This window comes from Macaca fascicularis, chromosome 18 (genome assembly GCF_037993035.2).
Source record: "Macaca fascicularis isolate 582-1 chromosome 18, T2T-MFA8v1.1".
Classification (NCBI taxonomy): domain Eukaryota; kingdom Metazoa; phylum Chordata; class Mammalia; order Primates; family Cercopithecidae; genus Macaca; species Macaca fascicularis.
This window is the reverse complement of record NC_088392.1, coordinates 5,813,781-5,839,265: the sequence shown is the minus strand read 5'-3', so window position 1 is coordinate 5,839,265 and position 25,485 is coordinate 5,813,781. Positions and strand designations below refer to the sequence as shown.

At 36.9% G+C, this 25,485-nt stretch overlaps 1 protein-coding gene across 3 annotated transcripts in view; it reads left to right on the top strand.

Annotated features, from left to right (window-relative positions):
• Nucleotides 1–25,485, top strand: part of ZNF407 (zinc finger protein 407) — a 458,743-nt gene that overhangs the window by 297,978 nt on the left and 135,280 nt on the right. For all 3 annotated transcript variants that reach the window (XR_012427389.1, XM_005586435.5, XM_074023023.1), the window contains one exon: nt 11,119–11,297. Coding sequence is in view for 2 of the 3 variants with exons in the window: in XM_005586435.5 (XP_005586492.3) it covers nt 11,119–11,297 (179 nt within the window). In the remaining variant the exon portion in view is untranslated. The remainder of the gene's footprint in view (nt 1–11,118; nt 11,298–25,485) is intronic.

The following is a 25,485-nucleotide window of genomic DNA, read 5'->3' as shown; positions in this document are numbered from 1 at the left end:
TAACTTGCATTTCCTTGGTTTTTAGAGACATTGATCACTGTGTAATGATTACATAACTATTGTATTCCTCCAATTATGACTTGCTTATTCATATTTTTTAGTTTGTGAGATTTTAATCTTATAAAAAATTAATCAATGGAACCCATTTTGGAATCCTTATTAATCATCAGTTTTTATATATGTTGCGTAGTTTTACTCCTTTTCTTTGCCCTGCCTTTTAAATTTATTTATGATGCATTATACTATATATAGCAGTATTAACTTTCATGAGGCATATTTTCCTACACATTTTGGTAGCATTTGGACTTTGATTTTTCTTTATAGGAGCTCTTTCTAACTAAAATTATAAAAATATTTTTTCTATGATTTTTATAATTTGGTTTCCTTATGTTAAAATTTTTTAATCCAAATGGTATTTATTTTTGTATGGTATGGGACAATAAGTAACTTATATTTTCCTGTAAAATAAGCAGTTGAATGGACACCATTTATTATATAGCCCATCATTTCCTAATTGATCTGAAATGACATCTGTATTTCTTGTATACATGGATCTTTGTGCTATCTCTTCTGTTCTGGTGATGCATGTGGTTCAGCACTCCAAATGACATGCATCTATTTGCTAAACATCGTTGATAACATGTTCCCTTTTAGGCAGAGGAATTTGAGGTTCTTTATTCTTGTAGCTTTTAACCAATTTTAAATTTAAACAGCACAAATGTTCAGTAATCTAAAATTATCAGACTCTTTCCTTATGGGTCCTTTAGTGAGAACATAAGTTATAAAGGAGTATATATCTTAGGCTGTCTTACATAAATTGTGAAACAAACTCCGAGTTTATATATTGGAGCACATTCTTCCAACCTACAGTGAGCTTTAAAGCAACATACATGGAGGCTTATATTCCCCTCTACTGTGAACATTTTTTGTCTTTTTTTTAGGATTTATTTTTGCCCGGAAAATTTATAAATCATAAATAATGCTGGTAAATAAATGTAATTAACTTCTTGAGTTTAATTTACATAAAGATTTTCTTTGGATTATTCTATATTCATTTTGGAATCATATTACAAAGATATAGTAGAAACATCCTTTCAACTGAACTTTTATATAAACATGTATAATATTTTATAGAGTAATTCTTTTTGTGGATATGAGTTTTAAAAGTTTACTATAAACAGGCCAAAAAATAAATAAATTGCATACCTGCCTAATGAACTTTGCACGTGTGGTACACCTCACACGTGCTCATACATACACTGTAACTGTTTGGGAATCTATTTTTAGTCAGATGAATTGAAGTTGCTTTTCATGTATAATAGGAAAAGCGCTGATAATGACTCACATAGTTGAACTCGTTTGTGATTAATATAAAAACTAGTCGTAGGAAGAAAAAAGAACAAGTACCTACAGTATTATCTGAACATATTTAATCTTATTTACCTTAATCCTTATGATGGCATTCTGAGGTACATGTTGTACTACCATAGAGCAACCAAAAAAGAAAATGTTCTGTAGTCAAAAAATTTGGGAAGCAAAATGTTAAGGAAAACTAAGCATATTTCTTTAAATAGAACTTTCAAAATTTTTATTTTAATTTAGATTGTGGGTTTTTTTTTTTTTTTTTTTTTTTGTAATTTTCATTTTCTGCTTAAGTACACATTGTGAGTTTCTAAAAGGAAAATGCAGTCTGCTGTATTGCCCCTACTTTCCTGAACACGGATCTCCTCACACTTGTACTTACGGTTTTTCTTAACATCTGTTAGCATCTTCAGAAATAATATTTTTTGGAGAAGGGATTTTTATAAACCTTTATACAAATTTCATGTATTTTCTGTTCATTTTTGTTGTATTTATGATCTTTTGACTTGCAGTATTTTATAGTATTTGTGTAGTCAAGTCTATCTATATTTGACTTTATGATTTCAGCTTTTATTTTACTTAGTAGTGTATGTTTGAATAAAAGGCAGAGTTTTTCCTTTCTAAAAAAGTATTTCCAGAAGAGGAATTTATATATTTCTCTTGTTGTAAATAAACTAGAAAAATTGGAGTAAAAAGCAGTAGAGTAATTGGTTATACTGTGGATTTCATGATATACTCTTGGAGGACAAATGGAAACAACTGCCATAATGTTATGTGATTGGGCACATGTAGCTGGAGATAGAATCTCTAGTGACAACATCATTTTTGGAGTCAGAATATGCTGTAGCTCATACTGAAGGAGGGACTGACAATATTGTGCTCTAGAAAACAGTTAGAAGAGCACAGAAATGACTCTTGTGATGATAGACACTTATGCATATGAAGAGTTTGAATAGTTTGTAAACATGAGTTGTAAAAACAGTTGTTCCAAAGTAATATATTATTTTAAAATAATAGGTTAACTTAAATATGTATATATTGAAATCAACAAAACATATATCCTATATATGTGGTTTTTTGCTTATCTTTTATAGATTCAGGTGGACTCTCCCTCTAGCTCCCCTCCCCACTGCCATTTTTTCACCCTTTTAAAAATATTAAGGTTAATTTTATATTCAAAGTCATATTTTTTAGGTTCATACTCTGTTTAAGTATATATGACTTACATTCACTTAAGTCTTTTTTTAGTTTCATAATTCTTTTTAAAGCAGTTATGTGTTATCTATCCAGAATTTATTGTGAAGCCTCTTTAATTTATCACAGAAGAATTTAACCCACTAGGTAGTGCCTTGCATTACCTAAACCATATTTTAACCCGCGAAAGTAATTGCCACTTTCACTCTAAATACCACCCTCAATTTCCCACTTTAATGATTAGAGTTTCATTAAGTATAATAATTTTCAAAAATGCAGTGCTTCACTTGCATTTGATTTTCTTGTCTTTGGCTGTCTGTTTAGTCTTTTTTCCCTACTTTTAAATTAAAATTAATGGATGGGTGAGCTTTCCTGTGACACAGCCACAACACTGCAAGTGTTCTGACTCCCTCCCTTTATCCCTTTACCAACTCTGGTCCCCCTGGCAGAGTCACTGTTAACTAGTGTGATCCTCATAGACCTGGTGCTGTCCATACTCCTTTGTAGAATTGTAATATGTGTGCGTTATATGTATGTGTAGTTACTTTACACACACGTCTATATATAATTGACTTTCTGTGGTGTGTATTGTGAATGTGTATATGTACACACACCTCTAATTACTTTTAGTACATATTGTTTTACATGTAGCTTTTCTCAATCTGCAGCAGACATCTTTCTCTGCCAGTACGTCATGTTATATGTGTGTTTCTGTATTTATGCATGTGTAAAGATAAGTACATATAGAAAAGTTACTGCTATATCACATTCTGTGATACAGCCCATTCCCTCTCTATAGATGACTGTTAACAGCTCTTACTGTACTAATGTTAAAATATTGCCTACTTATTTTATAGAGCCATTTAACCATCACTCTCAAACAGTTCTCAAAAAAATCTTGTTAGAATTGTAATTGTGTTAACTGTATAGATTCCTTAGCAGCAATTGATATATTTAACATTAAGCCAACCCATACAGATATATGGTATGTGTCTCTGTTTAGCAAACTCTCCTTTATTTTTTTAATTGATTTTTATACGTGTCTCATAATTCAACTGTTTCGTGGTGGTGTTTTTTTAAAAGACGTGTTTTTTGTATATTACATAAGGGAGTTTGAGTGCTCAGATCCACAAAAGAAACAATTGGCCACCCTACTCAATTCAATTTTCAGTTCTTTTAGCCCCACCTTCAGCTAAACTACTACTATTATTTTCAGTGAATCCTTGTAAGATATACTAAGTCATTTCTGAAGCCAGCTATGGCACACAAAAAAATATGCATTCTAAAATAGTGAGCGATCACTCCATGCCATCAAGTAGTTCCCCCAAAATCACCTAGGAAATAGGAATTCTTTCATTTTGGAGCAGCATGGAAGATGTAGAGTAGTGAAGTGGGGAGATAAACGAAATGGAAAGTGGGTTGTGGGAATGAGAACGCTGTTCGGGCAGTGGGTGTAGGAGCTTTCTGTTGTCTAGAGTCTTTCCCATGCCTGATGTCATAGCAGACCTGACTGTTGCCAGTATTTCAAGACAGCCACTAATCTTACAAAAAAAACAAACTGGGGTAATGAAGCTGATACATGGATTTTCCTGGGGAAAATGGGAATTAATATTTATTTAGAATCTCTGTGTGCTGGGCCCTCTCCTGGTTACTTATCCTGTAACATTTGTGCCAAGCTCTCTGCTGTTTGGTTTATCAGTTAGCTAATACTATTAACACATATTAATAATACATAGAAATTACCTGGGTATGTCATAGTGGTATTAATTTATTATTGGCCCGGTTCTCTCTAGTACTGTAGTTAACTCTAGATTTTTGCCATACCGGCTGACAACCACTGTCCCGTGAGTGACTCTGTGTTAGTTTTGGATGGTGAGCTGTGATCTGGGAGGAAAAGAGCCATGCAGAATGATGAGGTCTACCTGGCAGAAACGTCTTGCTACCTGGTTCATTGTGGTGAATTGGCAGGTGAATACACAGACAAGTATAGACAAGAATAGAAAGTCCAGAATTCGCCTTACATAATTAAAATACTGACAAAGGTGGCATTTCAAGTCAGTGGGGAAAATCTGACTTTAACAAATGTTATTGAGAGAACTGAGTAGCAGTCTGGATCCACATTTAACTCACTGTAGGTTGATTTTGAATCAAATCTAGTATTGAATGTGATATAACGCAACTCCGCAAGTACTAGAACCAAATTTGGAACAGTTGTTTTATAGCCTGCAAGTCAGGAAGCCGTAGAACAAAAGAGCAAAATTATCAACACTTGCTTTCACAACCCGCTGTAAGCAAAGTCAAAAGAGAAAAAAAGAAACTGAAGAAAAAAGTCTGCAACTTCTGTCCCAAAGAGCCAATCTCCTTAATTTATAAGAGAATGACCAACACGCATGTAGAAAAAAAGAGCAAAAATATGAATGAACAGTACATAAAAAAGAAAACATACATTGCTTTTCAATATTTGAAAAGATACTTAACCTCACTGATTACAAGAGAAATGCAAGTTACAACTTAAAAATTAAAACTCCAATAAGATACTATTGTTTACCTACCACACTGGCAAAAATTCTAAAATTTGGTAGCCCCCTACCTTGACAAGCAGGCACAGAAACAGGCTCTCAAACATTGTTAGTGGAATTGTAAATTGCTGCATTTCCTCTGAAGGGCAGTGTGGCAGCATTTGTCAGAATTCCTGCCCGTTGACATTTGAAGCAATTCCAGTGGTCATCATGTGATTGTCATGGCACCCGGAGAAATGGAAACCATTCTATAAGATTGTTCGCTGGAACCTTTGTTTATACTAGCAAATGATTGGAATCATCCTAAATGCCCATCAGTAGAGAATCAGTTAGCTAGAATAGGCTGTGTCCACACTGAAATACTAGGAAGCTGTCAAAAAGGAGAAAAGAAGGTAAGGGTGGGAGTAGAGGCATGTAGGGGAGATAAGTGTGCCCTTCGGTGTTCGATACGGTGAGGCCCCATGCTGTGTTCCACGGAAAAGCGAGATGCCAGTTTGTGTGGTGCCCCTGTATTTAGCCAAGGGGAGTGTTGAGAAAAGAATACAAGACATATCTGTAGCTTGAAAAAGTAGTGTTTACTTCTCCCGAAAGATTGAGAAGAAGTTAGGGATTGTACGTAGCTGGTCATCTGCGACTCATTGGACAGTGGAGACAGTGCTGGAGGGAGACTCTGTCACATCCATTGTTGGATGCTCTGGTGTTTAACAACTTCAGTGGTATAATTCTAATAACCAAAATAAACATCAAATATTTTAAAGCTCCTTTCCCCTTAGGTTCGATAACATCATCAGGCTTTTTGTGTCCATAGGCCAGAAGTTCGTGTGTAGTACTGACTAATGATTTTGTGGAGTTCTAGAAGTACTTGTGGTGTTCTACTTATTATTTTAACACACATTACCTTTGAACAGAATAAGAAATTTCCGTTATTATGTGTTTTTTAAGAAGCCCTAAATGCATAGATCCCATCTTAGGCCCTTTTGCTAATCAGTCACCCCGTGCTTTAAATTCTGTACATCAAAGCTGCTCAAGACTTTCAACATGTTATATTCCAAAATTTAATTTGAAATGCACTCTTAGAGTGCCTTTTCCACGAAAGCAATGCGTGCTGTTTCTATTCCGCTGAGTCCCGCGGGAATCCCGGTGAGGCCTGCGAGGCTTGGCTCTGGAGAATCTCACTTCTCTTCCAGCAGGCTCCCTTCTCAGTGTGAGGAGCGTCTTTCGCCTGTGAGGTTCTTCCAGGCGAGGTTCTTCCCTAGCAGAGAGCCTGCCGGCACGTTCTGTCGCGTGGAGCTGTGGCAGTAGAGCGGAGTTGGGAAAGGACAGGGCAGAGCTTAGCATTTTGCGGAGAGTTGCGGATTCGGTAGTTTTTCTTTCTGTTGACGCCGACTTTGCGCTGCGTGCCGGAGCCGTGCAGTTTGTGTTCCTACCTTTCCCCTCCATCACTTCCCACCCACCTTTGGAACTGGGAGCCACAACCTGGAGCCCAGGAATAGCTTTTACCAACTCTCTGAATTCCCAGGTGGAGATTTTGTGTGTATATGCACTTACCTTCTCTAAAGAAAAAGATAATGCATAGATTGCATTCAGTCCTTTGGTAGTTTGCTGTACTAACCTCATTTTTTAGTTAAGGAAAAGAGATCTCAGAGTTGAGGTACTTTCCTGAGATCACAGAGCCATTCTGCAGGTGCTGAAATTCTCATGTGGGGAATGGACCCGGCTGCCTGACTTGACACCCAGGGGTGTTTCCTCTGCACCATGGTCGTCTGCTGCCAGGAATAAGAGGAAGAAGGTGGGGATAGGACTGATCTAGTGTTGGTTAGGAAACTGGATTGAAGGTCACAGTTCTTAGTGAATCCCAGGGAAACTGCCCAGTCATTGCCTGTTTCACTTTCTCCTTCATTCAGAGATGTGCACCAGTATCTCTCTTCCTAGTTCATTTCAGATGGAAACACTGTGACATGAGTTCTCCCTAGCATTCTTCTTGTTAGAGTATACATGTAACCCTTTGCATTTTTCTGAGAAATTTGACTTCTCATAAATTTTCTTAAAAGAAAAATTTCTTAACTCGCCCATAGGGAAACACCAAGATGCATACAGATGGTGACAGGAGTAAGCTTCTTGGCTTGTGACAGGAGGTCCCAGGTGGCAGAAGAGGGAAAATCAGAGATAAAATGAGGTCTAGGGATATTTCCAGAGGAGCAGTGCGAGGCCAGGAGGAGTCACACTAGCTCAGGAATGGGCCTAGTTTACTACTTCTTCACCCAAGGTATCTGCCGTGCGGTGATTAGTAAAGAGGGTTCGAATCGGGGTGTGTGTGTGTGTGAATGCATGTGTGTGCTGGTATGGTGAGGTTCTATGCAGCACTGGTTTGAGGAAGGAGATTAGCAGCACGTGATAATTGCAGTAGCTGCACATCAGGCAAAACTCTGAAATTTGAGTGACTTAAAAATGTATTGCTCACTGAGGTAAAGGCCCATGGAGGCTGAGAACCTCTTCTTCTTGGTAACTTTACCACCTGAACATGTGGCCTGTAAGGTTCCAGTGGCAGGAAGAAGGGTGACAGCGGCACGAGAGTTCTTTTGTGTTCGTTTTTGTTTTAGTGGAGAGATAGATCATATATTTGGCAAGTGACCCATTGAAATTGCAGCCTTTCTTGGTTTTTAATATGTTACCAGAATTGTGAAACCATTACTACAAGCAATCTTAGATTTTTATTACCCAAAGAGACTCCATACACATTAACACTCACTCTCATTTCCCCAAACGCATCCCAGTTCCTTCTTGTCTGCATGTGTTTATGCTCATGGTATGTATATGTTTAAAACATACAATTACAAATACACATACACACATATGTATTATATAATAGAACATAAAAACACAGTGTGTATATATACATCCTGTATACAAGCATATGCACATATCTGTGTAAGAATATACATGTGGAATGGTCCTTAATGCCTTTTAAAATCTCAAGTTCCACACCACATCTTTCTTGATTTATTTTATATTTTCAAATAAAAGAAGCTTCCCACCTTTTTAAATTCTCCCCCCTCCCTCAGTCCCCATATACGTCTTACCTATTTCAGTAATAGTCCCCAGTTGTTAGATCCTACATGCTGTTTAGTTACTGAGAGATACTGGCTTATTTTTGTCCTAGATACAGCCTTCTTGAAAACAAAATAATCTGTTTTCAAAGTTATCTCTTTCTTCCTTCCCTGAATGTTAGGATTCATTGCTGATATTGTTCTCCATGTAAATATGCATCATACATTGAAATGTATTTATTTTGGCAATTTTAATTTCTTCATATGATTGGTGATTGTCTGTGATGATGTTTCATGCCTAACATTTTACGTAAGGAAATAATAGTGGCGGTACCAAAGAATCTACATTCCTGATAAACAGTACTAATTAAGTACAGTAGTAGCTTTTTGTTTTCTCTCCCCAGTGTCAATAAACAATGGTGAATTTAGGAGGTGTCTATAATGCTGTAGAAAACATGTTGGAGATCTGCAGAATTAAGGGGTAATTTGGAGCAGTTTACCCAGCTTGAAGGACTAAAAAAAAATTGTTTCTTTTCCTTTTAAGTGTCCTAAAAGTGGACATTTGTGTCAGTCACCTTCAGACATTTTCCTGTGTTATTTCTGAAATGATCCAGAGCTGTTACTCTAAGGATAATTATACATTTAAGAGACTCTACAGTCCTACCCTTTGCTTAGAGTGTGCTAATGTCTCTGATATGTAAATTTTAAAGGGAAAGCTGGCTGTGGTGTACTTGAAAACATACCAACATTCTGGCCTCGAAAACAGAAAACCTAGGTTAGGATTCTGCCTTAACCACGCACCAGCCGTACAGCCTGTGTAGCCAGCTTATCATTGTGATATTTACCTTCTTCTCTGTGAATTGTGTAGCAGTCTTGACCTCAAGAGGGTCATGCTTGCCTTCAAAGTCGCCAAGTCAGTGGAGGTACCTGGCATGCGTTAGGTACTTATCTTTTTTTTTTCCTCTTATAGTAATTGTTAGTTCACAATAGGGAATTTATATATAAAGCAGGTGTTACAATTCAGTAGTGACTCATGAAAGAAAGAAGCTTGTGTGCACACATTCACTGTCTCGCATGTATTTAGTCTAAGATCTCAGGGAAATTTAACACCCAGATTGACAGAGACTTTGCCTAAAGCAAGTCGAAAATAGCTGGGAAAATATCTGTTATTCTAGTCCTTTTTTTATTTTTGAAAAAGGTGTTATTATTATTTTAATTTTTAAAATATATATATTTAACATATAAAACTTTATATTTGAAAAATAAGAGCAAGTGGGCGTTGCAGTATAGCTGCGTTAATATTTGGATGTATTTCTTTCTAGTCTTCTTCCTAGGTATAGAGGGATTTGATTTGTTCAATTTAATTATACTGAGCAGATTTAGTGGTACATGTACATTTGAGACAAGCCCTGCCTGGAGATGGGAGGGAAGTTTTCCAAAGGAACTTTTCCAAAGGACAGGAACTTTTCCAAAGGACAATCTGGATGCAGGTACGAGACTGCTCCCAGAATATGAGATCCCCACTCACGAGGAACACGTTTGCATTTTAGCTTTGTCCGGAGACTGTAGGAAAGGACATCCCTGTACCCTGTCTTGGAAATACCGTTCCTAGTGCCATTTACATTAATTCTGCCTCACTTGGACGATGCTTCCCACACTCCTCTTGTCAGGAGTGGATAGCGACCATCTTTACTGAGTCTTTGAATTTCTAGCGTCATTGACTGCGTTTGTTTGTGAGAGATAACAATCATTTTCACTTCCTTGACCATTATTTCCCAAGGTATATTCCCTGAAAAATAAACATGGTATAATTGAATATTATACACAAAAGCAATTCGAATGAGAAGTGTTCAGGCAATGTAGACCTACATAAAGTTTCTTCTTAGAGCCTACCATTCTGAAGTGCACTGTGAGATGTGTTGGCTAACTACCATTTCCTGATCTTATCTGGTCATGGAAATCTTTCTTCTAAGAACATCTTGCGGGATTTTGTTCTTCAGCAATACTTTTGGGAAATGGTGATAAACATATTGCTCTATTTTCTTCTGGCATTTAATTTTGGTCTGTAGGAAATCTGAGGCCAGCGTGATTTTTTTGTTTCTTTCTAGATAACTCCTCAACACCTGCTTGAAATTGTATAGGGCTCTTTTTATTACTGTTCTAAAAATGACAAAGACAAAAGGAAAACAGCTCCGCGTGTGTATTCCGAAAGAGTCTAGACGTGCAGTCTCTGTGGCAAAGGAACTGACAGGGATGACAGAGCAAGCAGAACAGTTTGCCTCAAAAACCAGCACCCCCTTCCCAGTTGGCTGATTATTTCAGGCCTTGTATTTCTAATTCTGCCGGAAAACACTTGGAGAGGAGCCCACCCCTGATTTCAGTGGCACTGTGGCATGGAATATACGGGGGCCCTCCATTGTATTTTCCATGTCATCACTCTTAAGAGCCTGTATCATCACAGAAAGCTGCATGGGATTCACGTGTTGCCCAGATATTGGAGTTGAGCCTGAGAGCTGTTTCTAGCTACAACTCCATCTTCAAATTATTTTAGAGCCCACTTAGAAGCACCTTGCTTGACAGAACTTAAAAGCCAGTGTCTTTGTTCCCCAAATGCTCTAAATTCAGTGGAGGCAACAGCGCTTACATTTTTGTGCCACTCCTCACTGGTGATAGGTGTGTTCTCAGGGTCAGCTGACACCTTCACTGCCCTCGAGTGGTACCAGAATAATTTGAGATTAAAATAATAGTGCTTGGGATTTGGTATTTCTGGTTCTTCATAGAAATGAAGCTAAAAGACCAACGGAAAAATTCATATCAGGGTTATAAAAACTACCAGCCTCATAGGGCTGACGTATTATATAAGCTAATTATTATGTGAGTACAGCACTTAAAATAGTACCAAACACATAGAGACGTTCTTATCTAATGTCACTATGTGTAATATAAGGTTATTGGTTTGACCTTAATTAGATTTACTTTTCTGTCTTACTTGGTAGGTCAAACTGTGCTGAAAATATCCGCAAACACATTCTGCATACTGGCAAACACGAAGGAGTCAAGATGTACAACTGTCCCAAGTGTGACTACGGGACCAACGTCCCTGTGGAGTTCCGGAACCATTTGAAGGAACAGCATCCTGACATTGAAAACCCAGACCTCGCTTACCTGCATGCTGGTAAGGGACAGAAACTGTGACAGTACTTGTTTTTAACAGGATTTCATGTGATCACAGCAGTTATAATGCTATTTGTACATTACCATGATTTATTATAATGAGTAGAGTATGTGATAGTATCTGCTTCAAGACCTATAAAAAAGTACATTCCAGTTTTATCCCACTCCACTATGAAAACAGGACTTTTCAACCATATTTTATCAAAAAAGCAAATCTGACAAAGTAATTATTCTATGACTGTAAAGTTAATATTAGTAAATATTTAAAGCATCGTTGACCTGAAATGAGAGTAGTTGTTAAATCTTCATATTTTGACTAATTGCTAAAATTTTTTTTCTCAAAAAATGCTTGCGATTTGAAATGTTATGCCCTGTTTCTTGACACCATCATCTTCCAGTGAATGCCTAGAAAGAATGCGACCTGCGACCATGGAGGCAAGCGTCGTGGGTGGTTAACGGTGCTGTGCGTTTCCCAGAAATTGGGAGGGGGCTGGCCCTGGGTTTGGGGAAAAGCTGGTGATGGGAGCGGCTGCTAAGAGGATTCTTGCCTCTTGGGTGGCAAGTCAGGCACTCTGGAAGGCGTCAGCGATGTGGGATGTGGCAGCAACTGCAGAGTAAAGCACATCCGTTCCTCCAGCCCGACATGTTGTTTAATTGGCAAGTATTCCTTGGTGCCAGCTCTCACTGTACAGAGCAGCAGAATGATGGATTATGGGTGAGAGGACCTATTTGAAGAGGTACTTACCCTGAAGTAAATTTAGAGAAGCCTTCCAAGATTTAACCCAAGCAGCAAAGTTTGAATAAGGCCCATTGATCAAGGATGTGCTTTAGGCAGATGTTTTGGGACCTGTTAGAGCTGCTTTTAAACCCTACTTCTCATTATTGGCCATATGACCTCAGGCAGGCTGACCTCACTAGGCCCGAGGTTTCCCATATGTAAATCTGCTTGATAGTACCTACTAATAGGGTCATTGTGAGAATTTTAAAAGATAACGGCTATGAAGCTAGAAGCGTCTAGGAGTTTGTATGAACTATCCCTAGTGCCTGCTGTGCTGCTGTAGGCATGAACATTTTATGCCTCTCTGTGCCATATGAAGGGGTAGTTAGCAGTGGTACGAATGTGGAGATTGTGATATAAATCACACCAGAAATGTGAGGTTCCAGCTTCAAAATCTTAAGCAATGTTTGCTCACAAAATATCTATGTTAAAAGGAGTGTGAGTAATTTAAGGTAGACTAGTTTTCTTAATACATTTGACACTACGGAGATAGAGGCTTATTACTTTCTTTCATATTTCTCAATTGATGTTCACATGACTGACTTATTTAAGTAATGTCGAGTGTGTGAGTTAGTAATTTTTCTACTATCCAGGGCTGTATTTGGCAAACAAACAAAACCAGAGGTCTGTGCTCATTCACTTTTGGTGAGGTTGTCACTGAAAAGGTTTTGAAACTAGACAGTTTATTAGCGTTAGTTCATAAAAACAGATAAAGTCGAGTTGAAATATCTCTGGCCATCGAGTTGAAATATCTCTGGCCATAAGTGCCTATGGGTTCTTCATAAATATGGACCCATAACCTTACAGATACCAGAAACACCACCTGTGAAGGAGCTGCTCCTAGCAATGGCCAGGCCACAGGGACAAAATCCATGGTGGGCATCAGCAAAGTGTCCTCCTCGAGGTGGCCTTGCTCTGCTTCCTTTCCAGGTAGAAGATTGACATATCTGTCTCTCTCTTCTATTATACCAGTTACACATGAAAAACAGATTGTTCCCTAAAGTACAGTGAGTAAATAAGAGAAAAATAAAAACATTACTTATCTTAAAAAAAAAAAAAAAGACTGTAAATACTGTGATTTGGTTGAGATAATGTAAAGTTTAGTTGAGATAATATTTGGGAATTCATGTATTAAAGTGAGGTATTTTATTTTTTATTTGAAAACAGTTCTGCCAAAAGAGGTTTGTGTGCAAATGTGCTATACCCTTGGTATCTCTACATTGGTGTGTAACTGCAGTTATGTGATGTAATTCACACAAATAACGCAAAACTGGAGTTCAGTGGAGACCCTGATTCAAGTCTCTATGTAAACACAAGTGTCTCTGAGCTTCAGATTCCTGATTGAAGAGTCTAGGAGTTTGAATGAACTATCCCTAGTCCCTGCTGTGCAGCTGTAGGCGTGACCTTCCAGGAGCATGGGCTCCAACTTAAGCTTGATCATTCTCTTGATGTCTGGTCCCGAAAACTGCATTTTAACCCTGTGGGTCTCAGTCTTCCTCCAAAGATGGAGATAGTGATGCCGACCACACAGAATGTGTGTGCCATCTAAATGGGATCATATGTAAACTGTTTGACGTGATCATCTTTAGCATAAATGGTTGCTCAGTTTGTTTTTCCCTCTCTAGCAGAAGTTGATGATTCATTGTGTTTTTTTCTCAATCCTTTTTGGCAACCAGTAAAATGATTTTTGTATCATTTTCTATTTCGTATTCCAGAGCATGAAAGACTATATGTGAGTTCTAATTTTAGTTGTAGCCAGATAAGAAGCACAAGACAAAAGTGGTTTTTTTATTTTTTATTTTTTTACTTTTTATTTATTTGTTTATTTTTTATTATACTTTAAGTTCTAGGGTACATGTGCACAACATGCAGGTTTGTTACATATGTATACATGTGCCATGATGGTGTGCTGTACCCATTAACTCGTCGTTTACATTAGGTATATCTCCTAATGCTATCCCTCCCCTTCCCCCCACCCCACATTAGGACCCGGTGTGTGATGTTCCCCTTCCTGTGTCCAGGTGTTCTCCTTGTTCAATTCCCACCTATAAGTGAGAACATGCGGTGTTTGGTTTTCTGTTCTTGCGATAGTTTGCTGAGAATGGTGGTTTCCAGCTGCATCCATGTCCCTACAAAGGACATGAACTCATCCTTTTTTATGGTTGCATAGTATTCCATGGTGTATATGTGCCACATTTTCTTAATCCAGTCTGTCATTGATGGACATTTGGGTTGGTTCCAAGGCTTTGCTATTGTGAATAGTGCTGCAGTAAACATACATGTGCATGTGTCTTTATATCAGCATGATTTGTAATCCTTTGGGTATATACCCAGTAATGGGATGGCTGGGTCAAATGGTATTTCTAGGTCTACACCCTTGAGGACTCACCACACTGTCTTCCACAATGGCTGAACTAGTTTACAGTCCCACCAACAGTGTAAAAGGGTTCTTGTTTCTCCACATCCTCTCCAGCACCTGTTGTTTCCTGACTTTTTAATGATTGCCATTCTAACTGGTGTGAGATGGTATCTCATTGTGGTTTTGCATTTCTCTGATGGCTAGTGATGGTGAGCATTTTTTCATGTGTCTGTTGGCTACATAAATGTCTTCTTTTGAGAAGTGTCTGTTCATATCCTTTGCCCACTTTTTAATGGGGTTGTTTGTTTTTTTCTTGTAAATTTGAGTTCTTTATAGGTTGTGGATATTAGCCCTTTGTCAGATGAGTAGATTGCAAAAATTTTCTCCCATTCTGTAAGTTGCCTGTTCACTCTAATGGTAGTTTCTTTTGCTGTGCAGAAACTCTTTAGTTTAATTAGATCCCATTTGTCAATTTTGGCTTTTGTTGTTTTAGACATGAAGTCCTTGCCCATGCCTGTGTCCTGAATGGTATTGCCTAGGTTTTCTTCTAGGGTTTTTGTGGTTTTAGGTCTAACATTTAAGTCTCTAATCCATCTTGAATTAATTAAAATAATTCAGATTATGTTCTGTAAAAACAGTAAATTTAAGAAGTCGATTTGTGTTATTAGTTCAATAGTTTAAGAAAAAGATGACTAGAAAATCTCAAACTACCTGGAAATGGAATATTACGTTTACAAATAATAATCCATGGTTAAAAAAAATAAACAGCCTAAAGTTTCTTTATTTTCTTTAACCATGGATTATTATTTGTAAACGTAATATTCCATTTCCAGGTAGTTTGAGATTTTCTAGTTATCTTTTTTTTTAAAACTATTAAACTAATAACACAAATCGACTTCTTAAATTTACTGTTTTTACAGAACATAATCTGAATTATTTTAATTCTTTAAAAATTTGTGTAGACTTTTTTATGCCCAGCAAATGGTAAGTTTCGGTAAATTTTTGAGACACATGAGGAAAGAATACTTGGCACTAGTGGTGTTTGTTCCCTGTATGTCAGTTACAATGTTTAGTTTGTTCACTGTGTTGTTCAGATTGTCATATTCTTAGTGCTTTTTAAAATGCTGGTTCTGTTAGCTGTTAAGAGGAATATGTTAAAGTTTCCTACTATAATTGTGGATTTATCTTTTAAAATTCTGTTATTTTTGGCTTTACATATTTTGAAGATATATCACTAAGTACTCAGGACTTAGGATTGTTTTAGATACAGACGTGCACACATAATTATGAAATACTTCTTAGTAGCAATATCTCTTGCTATAATTCTGAGTTTCATATTGGTATACCTACATCAGATTCCTTATAAGCAGCTTATAGTTGTATTTTGTTTATCTGCTGGGGCAATTTTTATCTTTTACATTAAATATTTAGTCTTTTACTTTAGTATTTGTACTTAATGTAATTATTGGTATATTCATCATAGTCAAAACTCCGGAATACCCTAATGTCCCTCAAGCAGAATGTACAAAGGTTGTATATTCACATAATAGAATACGTCAGTGAGAATGAATGAACTACACGTACAAGCAACAATGTGAAATAAGTCTCACAGTCATATCATTGGATGAACCAAGCCAGTCACCAAGGAGTACGTTTTATATGATTGCGTTTATATTAAATATAAAAACAGATAAAACTACTCTATGATGTTAGAAGTCAGAGTTTATTTTCCCTTGTGGGCACCAGTCGCTGAATAAAGTACAGTGGTGCTAGTAAGATTCTGATTCTTAATTCCAGTATTGAGACATGGTTGTGTTCAATTTGAGAAATTCATCAAAGTCTCTTCTATGAGTTGTATTCTGTATATACCTAAAAAAAAAAAAACACCTTTCTCCACATCCAAGTTTCTGAAGAGGTTCATTTAGGCCCAATCTAGATCTAATATAATGAGATTTTACAGTCACATAAATCTTCACAAAATTGACATCAAACTAAAAATAGGTTTCTGTCATTGTATGATTTTTCTTCTATTTTGTAAAATCTATTTCATCTCAAAAATTATCTTGATTTGATCTCTTCAGTTTTAACAATTACATTTCTACCATGTCACCCATCCATAAATAAGCGTGGTACTCATCCACTACATTTGGACAAATAATTTAAATGCATGTGTGTGTTTACAACACCAGTGGCCTTCAGTCTGACCCCATGCATAGTTCACTTCAGCAGGGATAGCTCAGAATGCTTTAAACATAACCCCAGAGAAAGGGGAGTGAAGACAGGGAAGCCAGAGCGGGAGGGCTGAGGAGCGGTTGCTCAGCCTTCTCTGATGGTGCCTACGAAGAAAGGGATTTTTTTTCTCGTCTGTTCCAAGCAGCAGACTTACAGTTATGCCTTTATGGCTCAAGGAGCCTGTTTGCTATTGAAATAGCACTTATTGCTCATGAACGAATGCCCACTGGAAGACCCACTGGTAGTGTGGTCACTTTCTGAGCCTATGTGCAGTGCATCAAAGCTATGCGGTTGATTTACTTATTTCTTATTTCTCTCTGAGACCTTAAATGTGGTAAGTGTTGGTGTCTTTTCCAAAGGTAATGATTACAAAGTGTTCTCTTTTCAGGGAGAATTGAGCATTATGTAATGATACGGTATTTTTCTTAATTTCCTTTATTTTTCTACCCTCATACTTTTGTAGCACATTTCAATTGATTTTATCTTCATCAGTTTTTACATATGCTAAGACTTGGTCATATAAGGATGTACATTAGGTTATTACCTGTACAGAGTGATAACACTTGAAATTATCATATCTCTTCAAAAATTGGGGATTTTGTATTCTTCTCTAAGATGATCAACTTCGTATTCTCTATAACATGTATTATTTAACTGCATTCCCTACATTTGCCTCTTCCCAGTTATAAGAATAAGAATTTGAAAGTTTGACTCTCATCAAAACCCCAAGTCCCTTTTTCTTCCTCACGGTAACTGTTCATTTAAATTAAATCTATTTGATTCGTTAATGCTTTCCAAGTACATCGCTTTATCCTTAGGCAGCTGAAATTTCATTCTACCTCTGAGCCCATTTACTTAATCTATTGCAGTTAATGTAAAACAGCTATAGTCTTTCGTCTTAACCATTACCCCTTATTTAGCAATATATTCAAATTTCCTACATAAAAAAATTCCTTCATCATTAATTAGAACCATTAGTGTTCAATACATAGAACCTTGTAGAATAGAATGCAGTCTTCTCCCAAATTCCTCTTGGCCCTCTATTTTTAACCCAGTTGCTTTCATCCCCTTTTGTTAGTTGGATGCTCTGACACATGTCATGACATTTTGTACAATAATTCATTTTCTGAAAAGGTCCAAAAATCTCAGAAAATCCTGACAGTTTCTCATTGGTTCTTCCTTACATAAACCAATTATTACTTCAACCTAAAAAGGAACGAAATTTTTCCTGACATGATTGCCTTTGGTAAATCCGTGCTGACTCACTCCTATTAAATTGTACTTCTCCAAATGTATCATTAAGCTCATCCATAAGTATCATCTCAAATTTATTTCCTAATATAGATGTTAGATTTACAGGTCTATAATTTTCAGCCTCTGTTCTCTTTCTTTTTAACCTTCAGACTGGATTCCTTGTTTTCCAGTCTCCTGATACTTCACCATTAACAAAAGACTTCCTAAAATAATTAACACTTCAGCAATTTGATTCTTTAACCTCAGACATCATCCATGGGTTGGTTAATTTACTGTTTTTCTTAACTGCTGCTAAATGTCTGTGTTCCTTTCATACTCCCGTCCAAATACTCCTGTGCTGTCTGCCATAGCAGTACCCTTGATGTCCATTATGGCTCAACACATTTGGTATTTTGATAGCTGATAATTTTTCTTCATTCCCTTTCTCACTCTCATGCCTGTTGGAATTCCTAAGTTTAGAAGGAACTCTCTTACATACTTCATAATCTATAAGTGAATAATATCAGAACAATATTTTTCATCATCCTAGTGTTTTCAGTAATGTAATTGGTATCCAGGAAAATCGCATTTGTGGATATTTATCAGTAAACATACTGTTTACTGAGAAGCAGATCTTTGACCTGATCTCCACCTCTTTTTTCTTGAATAATATACTGAAAGAGGGTTTTTTTCAAAGCTTTCTAATGATACATTTTAAAATAGTTTTACAACCGGGTGCGATGGCTCACGCCTGTAATCCCAGCACATTGGTTGGCCGAGGTCGGCGATCTCACCTGATGTCAGGACTTCGAGATCAGCCTGGTCAATGTGGTGAAACCCTGTCTCTACTAAAAGTACAAAAATTAGCTGGGTGTCATGGTGGGCGCCTGTAATCCCAGCTACTTGGGAGGCTGAGACAGGAGAATTGCTTGAACTGGGAGGCGGAGGTTGCAGTGAGCTGGGATTGCACCATTGCACTCCAGCCTGGGCGACAACAGTGAAACTCTGTCTCAAGATTAAATAAATAAAAATAAAATAGTTTTACATTTCATCTTTTTAGGAATAACTAGATGCCAGTGTTCTTCAGTACGCGTATCTTCCTTTATCTGCCTGACACCATGGAGCAGTGTCAGAGAAGCTCTTGCTCCTTCCCGCCATCCTCCTGCAAGAGGATGATCCTAGTTGTTCTAGAGTGATCCAAATGGTAGTTATGTATGGTTTCCTTATGTTTTCATTAGCTAGTAAGTAGTAATGAAGACCTGTTTTTCATGCTATCACATTTTGCCTTTTCAATTAGAAAGAATCGTAAATAGTATCTGTGCCAAACTTTTCTCTAGACCATTGAATCCTCAAAACAAATCTTGTTGATACATATTATTCTCAATGTAATGGTTTTGAAAAATCCATCCTCAAAAGGTTATGTTGCTTGAGGATGCATAACTACAGTGTGGCTCTATAAAATTCGCACCTGTCTTCAGAGTCTTACAGTTACAGAACCCTGCTGTACAGGAGTTTTTAAAATCATTGGTCAGCAGGTTAATGAAATTTTTTCAGTGGAAACCTTAAAAATTTAGAGTTTTCAGATTTCAAATAATCTAAACACATATATTAGGAAGTAGAATAATATAATGTAATAATGTAAAAACACCGTGGTAAATGTTTTCACAGTTGTACCTCTCCTGCCTAGTGCAGAGCCTGTCGCACAGACGGATGGGTGGAGTCACATGAACTAGGTTTCAGGGTACACTTTGTCACCATTGAGATGTGTAACTTTGAACAAGTCACTGAAGCATTTTGTGTCTGTTTTCTCAACTGCAAAAAGAGTAACATTGTTTAGCTTTTCTTTTGAACATGCGGTTCAAATTAGATAATCCATATGAAAGAGCTTGAAAATTGTAAAGTTATTCTTTTAAGAAAGTTACTGGATTTTGTTACTGCTATTTTGATAGCAACAAAGTAGAAGGAAAAGACGAATGATTTTTTTGCATATATTTCAAGTTGCTATTAAGGGTAATGAATTTCATAACAATAAACATATATATGTGTACACGTTAGTATTCATACATATATATTAGTGTAACAGTCTGAGCACATACTAAAATTAGGGCTACAGAAGGCCTACTTAAAACTTTTCAGAATAGAAACTTACCATTTAAAAAATGTATTTAAATTATTTCTTTTCTTTGTATGTTACCTATGTTGAAGAAAAAAGCCAATCTCTGTTAGATATTTAAAGATGTTTATCCTGTGCCAGATATGAGTGACGATGGCCTATGACACAGCCACAGGAGGCTCTAAGAACATGTGCCCAAGGTGTTTGAGTTATAGCTTGGTTTATATATTTTAGGGAAACAGAAGTTATAGCCAAAGACATCAGTCCATACATGTAAGGTATACATTTGTTCGGCCCAAAAAGGTAGGACATCTCGAGCAGGGAGCTGGAGAGCTCACATGTCATAGATGGATTCAAAGATTTTCTGATTGGCAGTTGGTTAAGTTAAACTTTGCCTGAAGACTTGAAGCCAGCAGGAAGAAACGCTTGAGTTAAGATAAGGGGAGTTGTAGAAGCCAAGGTTCTTACTCTGTAGATGAAGCTTCCAGGTAACTGGCTACAGAGAGAATGGATGGTAAAGGTCTCTTTTAGGACCTGAAAAGGTGTCAGACTGTTAGTGAAATTTCTGCTGGATCTGGAGAAGATATGGAAAGGGGATTCTCTACAGAATGCAGATTTTCCCAATAAGAGATGGCATTCCAGGGCCATTTCAAAATACGTCAAAAAATATATTTTGGAGGTAAAATACTTTGATTTCTTGTAAGACCTGCTATCTGTCACATAATGCTCTACCAGAGTCAGGTTGGTGTTGAATATCTTCTTGCTACAAAGAGTCCGTTTTGTCCATCTTATGATCTGTATTTTAATGTTAATGCTGGCCAGTTGTGCCTGAACTCCAAAGGGAGGACCTTGTAGGGAGGCATGTCCCTCCGGCCTTCCCTTCAGGACCTGAACTAGTTTTTCAGGTTTCTTTGGGATCCCTTTGGCCGAGAAGCGGTCCATTCAGTCAGTTGGCCGGGGCGTGGGGGCTTAGAATTTTATTTTTGGCTTTTATCTACTACACTTTATAGTTTTAAAACTTTTTTTTAAAAGAATATCATCCTGAAAAAGTATCCTTTCTACTGTCTATTTTAGCGTTCTGTAAAGTCCTGAATGGCATTCATGAATTTATAATGAAGTTAGAGTGCACAATTAAAACCCAGCTTTTGATGGTAACACCTAGCAAGATTGGCCGAACTGGCTCTCAGGCCCGCAGCTCACTCACGCTCATCCTCTCACTACAGGACCTTAAAGAAAAGTTTTAAAGTGATGTTTAACTTTTTTCCAGAAAAAAAAACCGTATTCTCCCCTTCCTTGGGTGTGCTGGCCGAGTGTGATGGCCTGTATGATTCGAGCTACACCAGCGCCTCCTTCCCGGCTCCCTTCTCTGCTGCGCCAAGGACACAGCCACATGGCATTCTCTTACCTCATGGCCGGCAGCGTTGCGATCTTATCAGAGCTCACATTTGCAGCATTCATGAACTGGATTCTGAAAGTTAAAATAGTTAACAACAACAAAAAAAAAAGTAAGCAAAATTGAAAATTGTGATCTTATCCCCTCTGACAGCTTCATTTATCAACATTTTAAGGGAAACAATTGATTGTGGAAAGTTATGGTGGGGGCAGTATGATTTTATCAGGTAATTGATGTGGTTTTTACTTTTATATAGACTTTTTATCAACTATTTAATTCAATATAATTTATATATTTTAAAAATTTGCACACCCTCACACACATATTTTGACCCCCACCTAAATGGCAGTTTTAGATTAGGAAGCAAAGATCCTGTTGCCCAGTCATGTTGCTACTACTGCAGAACAGGTTACTGTTCCAACTGAAGCAGTTCGCTGAAGAATAGCATGACAAGTCTTTCAAATTATCAGGGAAATTTAGATACATTGTTTCATTAGCTTTGAAATGTAGTTCAGAATATGAAGTAATGCACATTATTACTCTTTGCAATTTCATTTATTTCTATTTGCAGTGAGGAAAATGACCATTTAGCAAATTTTTATCTTAAATGATTTTAAACTTACAGAAACGTTTGCAGAAATAGTACAGAGAGTTCCATATCTCCTTCACCCAACTTGCCCAAATGTTAACATCAACCATAACCATACTACTTACGAAAGCCTGAAAATTTAGCATTAATACATTGCCATTTTCTATGTTACATTCTTGTATTCAGAGTTTATCATTTTTCCACTCACATCCTCCTTCATTCCCAGAATTCAGCCCAGGAACCAACATTCCTTTTAGTTGCCACGTCTTCTTAGTCTTCTCCAGTCCAGGACAGATTTTCAGTACCTTGGCACTTGTAAGGAACATGGGTTTGTTATTTTGTAGAATGTCTCTTAATTTGGAATAGTGTAATGTTTACTCATGGTGTGATCAAAGTCATTTAAGAAAACACCAGAAGAAATGTGTGCTGTGCCTGGAGCACCTTGTGACTGAGGACGTCCGCCCGGCCCATGGAGTGAGGCGGGATCTTCAGAATCCTCCACTGGCAGCTTCCTGGTTTTACCTTTTTAATCAGTACACATCTTAGAGAAAGCCTCTCAGACCACGAAAATAGCCTATTTCTCTCCAGTCATTTGCCCGATAATTTTGACATTCATTAATTTATCCTGCCTGAATAAGGTCTGTGATGCTTAAATTGTGTTTTTTTCCTTTTCCTTCATTTTTTCTACATTTAATAATTGGAACTATTCTGTAAGGAATGGTAGTCGATTCTTTCTTTCCCAGATTTTTGTTCCATTTCTTTTTATAAGTGTGGGGGTATTTTATCCTGAGCTTTATAATTCAATACCGTTGCGGCTTATTTTCTTACTGAAACCACTCCTGCATTAACCACTGCCCCCTCTTTCCAGTCAGCTCCTATGCCCTGTGTGCACCCCCATCCTTTTGGAGACATCTCTTTACTTTTCAGGCACCACAGTGTTCTATGGGTTCATCTTGTGTTTTCCTCGCCATGGTCCAGAAATGACTCAGTACTTTAAGGAGACCTGGTTCCTTTGGTTGGAGAATGGTATTTATAAGCCAAGATGTATACACTGTGTGGACTCATTCTTCTGTGTACCACTGCTTCTAGGCCTTCTCAGCAGATAAACAAGGAAGTGTAGGTATGTGTACTAAATCCTGCCTTCCTGTGAATATAGGTGTTTTTCTCTATCTCTCTATCTAGAACATAAATTATTCAAGACCTAAATATAAGAAATAGAACTGTAAAAACCCTTCAAAAGATAGATACAGGTAAAGCTTTATGACCTTGAATTAGACCATTGTTTCTTGGATATTACTCCAAAAGAACAAATAACAAAAGGAAAACATAAGTTGAATTTCATCAAAATTAAAGATTTTGTGCTTCAAAGGGCACCATCAAAAAGATGAAAGAAAAACTTATAAAATGAGAAAAAATATTTTGCAAATCTATCTGGTAATGGTCTTGTATCCAGAATATATATAAAGCACTCTGTCACTCAACAAGAGCAAGGCAAATAACCTATTTTAAAAATGGACAAAGGGTCAAAATAACTATTTCCCCAAAGACCATATGCAAGTGGCCGGCAAGCCATGGGAAATGCGCTCAGCACCATTACTGGTGAGGAAAATGCAAATAAAAACCGCAGTCAAATTCCACAGCTAGGTTTTTTATTCTTTTTGGCAGTTATTAATAGAGAGGCTTTAAACATTCACATATAAGAATCTGTGACTATAAGATCTCATTTTCTTGGGTATATACCTAGAAATGAGATCCCTGGATTATATGGTATACTTAACTGTCTAAAAAAAAAATCTGTTGAACTATTTTTCAAACTGTCTGTGCATAGCATATTCCCGCCAGCAATGTGTGAGTTCCCGTCACCCCACGTCCTCACCAGGAGCTCATGGTGTGGTTTTAATTTGTATTTAACAGATCACTAATGATGTTGAGCATCAATTCATGATTATTTGGCATCTGTATATTTTCTTTGATGAAGTGTCTTTTGAAATACAATATTTTTTCCCCTTTCTACATTAGGTTGAGTTTTGAGATCATTTTTATTTTATATTTTTGACCTGAGACCTTTGAAATATGATTTGCAAATATTTTCTCCTAGTCTGAGACATGTCTCTTTTTTCCCCTCTTAACAGTGTCTGTCATAGAGAAAAGTCATAATATTCATAAGGTCCAGTTTATTAATTTTTTCCTTTATGCTTCGAGCTTTTGATACAATATCTAAAAGCTATTTGCCTAACTTGACTTACAAAGAATAATTTATATATTTTCTTCTAGAAGCTTTATGTTTTTATTACACTTTACATTTAGGTCTATGATCCATTTTGAGTCGTATTTTGTATAACATATAAGGTGCAAGTCAAAGTTCTTCATCTTGCATGCAGATGTCTCATTTTGTTCAGCAATATTTATTGAAAATACTATCCTTCTTTAAATTGCCTTTGTTCTTTTGTTGAAAATAAGTTAGCAACATTTCTCTGGGTCAGTTTGTTTACTCTGTTACCCTAGCAATTTCTGAAATTAAGCATACATGGGTTTTACATTTTATCCTTAAAATGCCACAGTTGGATATGTGCATTTCCCTTCAACTTCATGTGTCCATCTCCTCCCTCATCTGAGACGTAGTTTAAACTCATCACAAATGTGTTTGGCGTGTCGCTGGCTCTTCTTTGTCCTGAATGACTTTCGACTCAGCCTGATACTTGTTATAACTAATCATTCAAAAAGAAAAAAACTTAGGTGCAAATAAAATGAGATCTGCATATTTACATTCAGAATGTAATGCCTAGTAAAATTTTTCTTCTTCAATTCTTTATGTTATCAAATAAGAAAATGTGTTCACTTTTTGTGTATGATATGATTCTGGTGAGTTTCTCTGGTGGTAAATAATACTCACCAATTTAGTATTTTGCATTCACTATATTTTTCTCATTAGCTAATAAATAAGCTTTAATTAAAAAAAAAAAAAAAGAAACATGACTTCCACCTCATACCTACTCAGATGCCTCCTGTCAGAAAAATAGAAAATCGCGAGTGTTGACAAGGATGTAGAGAAGTTAGTAAGTACCGTTGTGCGCTGTTGAAGTGACTGTACAATGGTACAGTTGCCATTTAAGCGGAATGGCAGCCCCTCCAGGAACAAAACATAGAATTACCATATTATCCAGCAGCTCCACATCCAGAATCATTGAAGGCAAGGTCTCGAACAGGTATTTGTACACCCATGTTCATAGCAGCACCATTAATAGTGAAAAAGTGGAAGAAACCCAAACGTCCATCAACAGAAGAATGGATCAACAAATTTTGTTATATATTATACAGTAGAGCATTACTCAGCCTTAAAAAGGAAGGAAAATCTGGCACATGCTATTACATGGATGAACCTGGAGAATAATATGTTAAGTTAAACAAGCCAGTCACACAAGATGGCTTACGCTGATAAGTATAATTCCATTATAATTCCACTTACAGATGATGTGCCTAGTCAAGGTCACA